This window comes from Acanthisitta chloris, unplaced genomic scaffold (assembly GCF_000695815.1).
Source record: "Acanthisitta chloris isolate BGI_N310 unplaced genomic scaffold, ASM69581v1 scaffold3965, whole genome shotgun sequence".
NCBI classification, from domain to species: Eukaryota; Metazoa; Chordata; class Aves; order Passeriformes; family Acanthisittidae; genus Acanthisitta; species Acanthisitta chloris.
The window spans coordinates 1058-3774 of NW_008674130.1; the positions used below are offsets into that span (position 1 = coordinate 1058).

Here is a 2717-nt window from a genome sequence, read left to right on the forward strand (position 1 = left end):
CAGCCGTGAGAGGGTAAAGTGTTGGCAGCTAATAAAAATTCTGCTTTATTTTTAGCTAGCTTTTGTTTATAAATTGGGGATGTATTTAAAGAATCGTGTGAGGTTTATTTCCAGATTGATGAGTTGCACTTTAAGCTCAGCCTATGCAAAGATGGCAAACGTTGTGTTTTGTGGTGGGGAGGTCTCGTAGCTCCTGGATAATAACAAACCACAGAGACTCTGTCTGGCTCTGGAGCCTTCTGTACCTGCTGTGGGTGATGGACCTGCAGGGAGGGAGGGAGGGAGCTGACTGGGAAAGGTGATAAATGTCCTGCTCAAGCTGTAATTAAAAACCAGGGAACTTTACCTTGCAGGTTTTGTAAACTGGGTCCTTTACCAGTTCTTACGCTGTCTTACTGCTGGGACGGGGACAGAGCTGCAGCATGTGCAGAGCTGTCATGTGCCTGATCCTGAGCTGTGTGCAGGCAGACTCCCCCCTTCCTCCGGGTTTAGCAAAGCTTTAAAATACCTACTTCCTCCTGAGCAGGCAGCAAAACGAGCCAAACAGACCCCGAAAGCAGGCGCAGTGTGTCGGGGACGTGGCACGTGTCGGCTCACGGCGCGTTCTGCATCCCTGGAGCTGCCGGGCCAGGTTCACCGGGCGCAGGGTTCAGACTTTGTGTTTTTAAGCTGTTATTACTGTGTCATTGCTCTGCTGACTGTGCCTGCTTCTAATCTTTTTATAGTTAATGGTAAAGTAATGGATTCCAAAGAATTGCTTAACCCATCGGATCAGGACGAAGCAAGGAAAAATGCGCTCATCAGTACCAAAGGAGGGATCGTGATGGACTTCCATCCACCCTTCAGGGGTGGAGCTACTGTCCAAGCCCCTGTGTCTTCATCTCCTCTCCCCGCGTCTTCTCAGTCCGATTCAGGTCAGCAACCTGCTTTGGCTGACTTTTCAAAAGGATTAGGAAACAATGTGCCTCAGCCAGACCTCTCCAAGGCAGTATCGCTCTCGATGGGACTATACATGGGTGAAACAGACACGAAAGTGATGGGAAATGACCTTGGATTTTCGCACCAGGGCCAAATCGGCATCTCCTCTGGAGAGACGGACTTCAGGCTCCTGGAGGAAAGCATTGCCAGCCTGAACAAGTCCTCGAGCCTGGCGGAGGACGCGAAGGGAGCTGTGTCTTCTGAGGTGCCGCTCGAGCCGGATTTCCCGGGCATGGCTGGCCGCAGCGTCCCTGCAGAGTCAGGAGCTGCAGTCCAAAGCCAGGCTGGCTCCAATGGTGGCACCTTGAAGCTGTTCTCTGAAGACCAAAGCACCCTGGATATCCTCCAGGACCTAGAACTGCCGCCGGTGTCGCCTGGCAAGGAGCCCAATGGGAGCCCGTGGAGGCTGGACCCGTTGCTGGACGATGGTGGTTTGCTGTCCCCCATCTCCGCCGACGACGCTTTCCTCCTGGAGGGCAGTCTGGACGAGGACTGCAAGCCTCCCATTCTGTCTGACACTAAACCTAAAATTAATGACCGTGGTGACCTTTTACCCAGTTCCAAAATGCCAATGCCTCAAGTGAAAACAGAAAAGGAAGACTTCATTGAACTCTGTACTCCTGGCATCAAGCAGGAAAACATGGGCCCACTGTACTGCCAGGCCAGCTTCTCCACGCCGAACCTGCTGGGAACGAAAGTCTCGGCCATCTCCATCCATGGCGTCAGCACCTCTGGGGGACAGATGTACCACTATGATTTGAACACTGCGTCGCTCTCGCAGCAGCAGGATCAGAAACCAATCTTTAATATCATTCCATCTCTTCCTGCCGGGTCAGAAAATTGGAATAGGTGCCAGGGATCGGGGGACGAGGCGCTGGCTCCGCTGGGAACGCTCAACCTCTCGGGCAGACCTGCTTTCTCTAATGGCTATTCAAGGTAATTAGTTTTGGTTGCTCTTTATTAAAACACCACAACTGTGTGCACACTGGATTGTTGCTTGGGTTTGTTCCCTTTTTCCCCCTTTTCCTTTTTGGTATGTGTGGCTGATCAGACGCGTCTGGGAATATTGATTTATCCCACAGTATGATGGGAGCTGTAACCAGCTACTCAACTAGTGGTACTACAGGGGAAAAGGAGTGGAGCTGGCATGCTCTAAAGAGTAAATAAATAAAACTTCCAAGATACAGCCTAGAGGGAAAGTCGAGTAGGTGGTAGCAGGATCCATGCACAGGCAGTATGGAAGGAAGTATTTAAGTGTACACAAAAGCTTCTTCATTCTCAGGGGTTAGAGGATCAATCGCTGTGGCTTTTTTTCCTTCCTAGTGTTACTTAAATATTATGCATAAAAATAACTTGGTTGCTGGGTAAATTTCTAGAATCACTTTTAGGCCGAACTGGAGTTTTTGCTGTGCTCAGTATCACATTTGCCTTACATGGACAAGAAGATTCCGAGTGGGAAACACTAAGCAGCTTGTTCAATAACTGCCTTGAAAGAGATAAGAGTGTTTGCAGGCAGATTGAAACATACCTGGAGTTCAGCTCTAGAGCAGAACAGCAGGGGGTGGGGGAGCTGGTCGGTGCCTACATCAGGTACTTTGGTGGGTGTGTTTCCTACAAGTTTTCCAGAGGTGCAGATACTCCAGTCAAACACTCCTTGAGGAGTGAGCGCTCAGTGGGCAGCTCTGCATGTCTCTGTGCAGCAGAGACAGCTCTGGCTCCAGTGGGAGCTCCCAGGGTGT

At 50.5% G+C, this 2717-nt stretch overlaps 1 protein-coding gene across 1 annotated transcript; it reads left to right on the forward strand.

Annotated features, from left to right (window-relative positions):
* Positions 1–739: 739 nt before the first annotated feature.
* On the forward strand, positions 740–1936 carry LOC103802689 (glucocorticoid receptor-like). Its single transcript, XM_009075208.1, has one exon. It carries the CDS (start codon positions 740–742, stop codon positions 1916–1918), a length of 1179 nt encoding a protein of 392 aa, XP_009073456.1. The 3' UTR covers positions 1919–1936.
* The last annotated feature ends 781 nt before the right edge of the window (positions 1937–2717 follow it).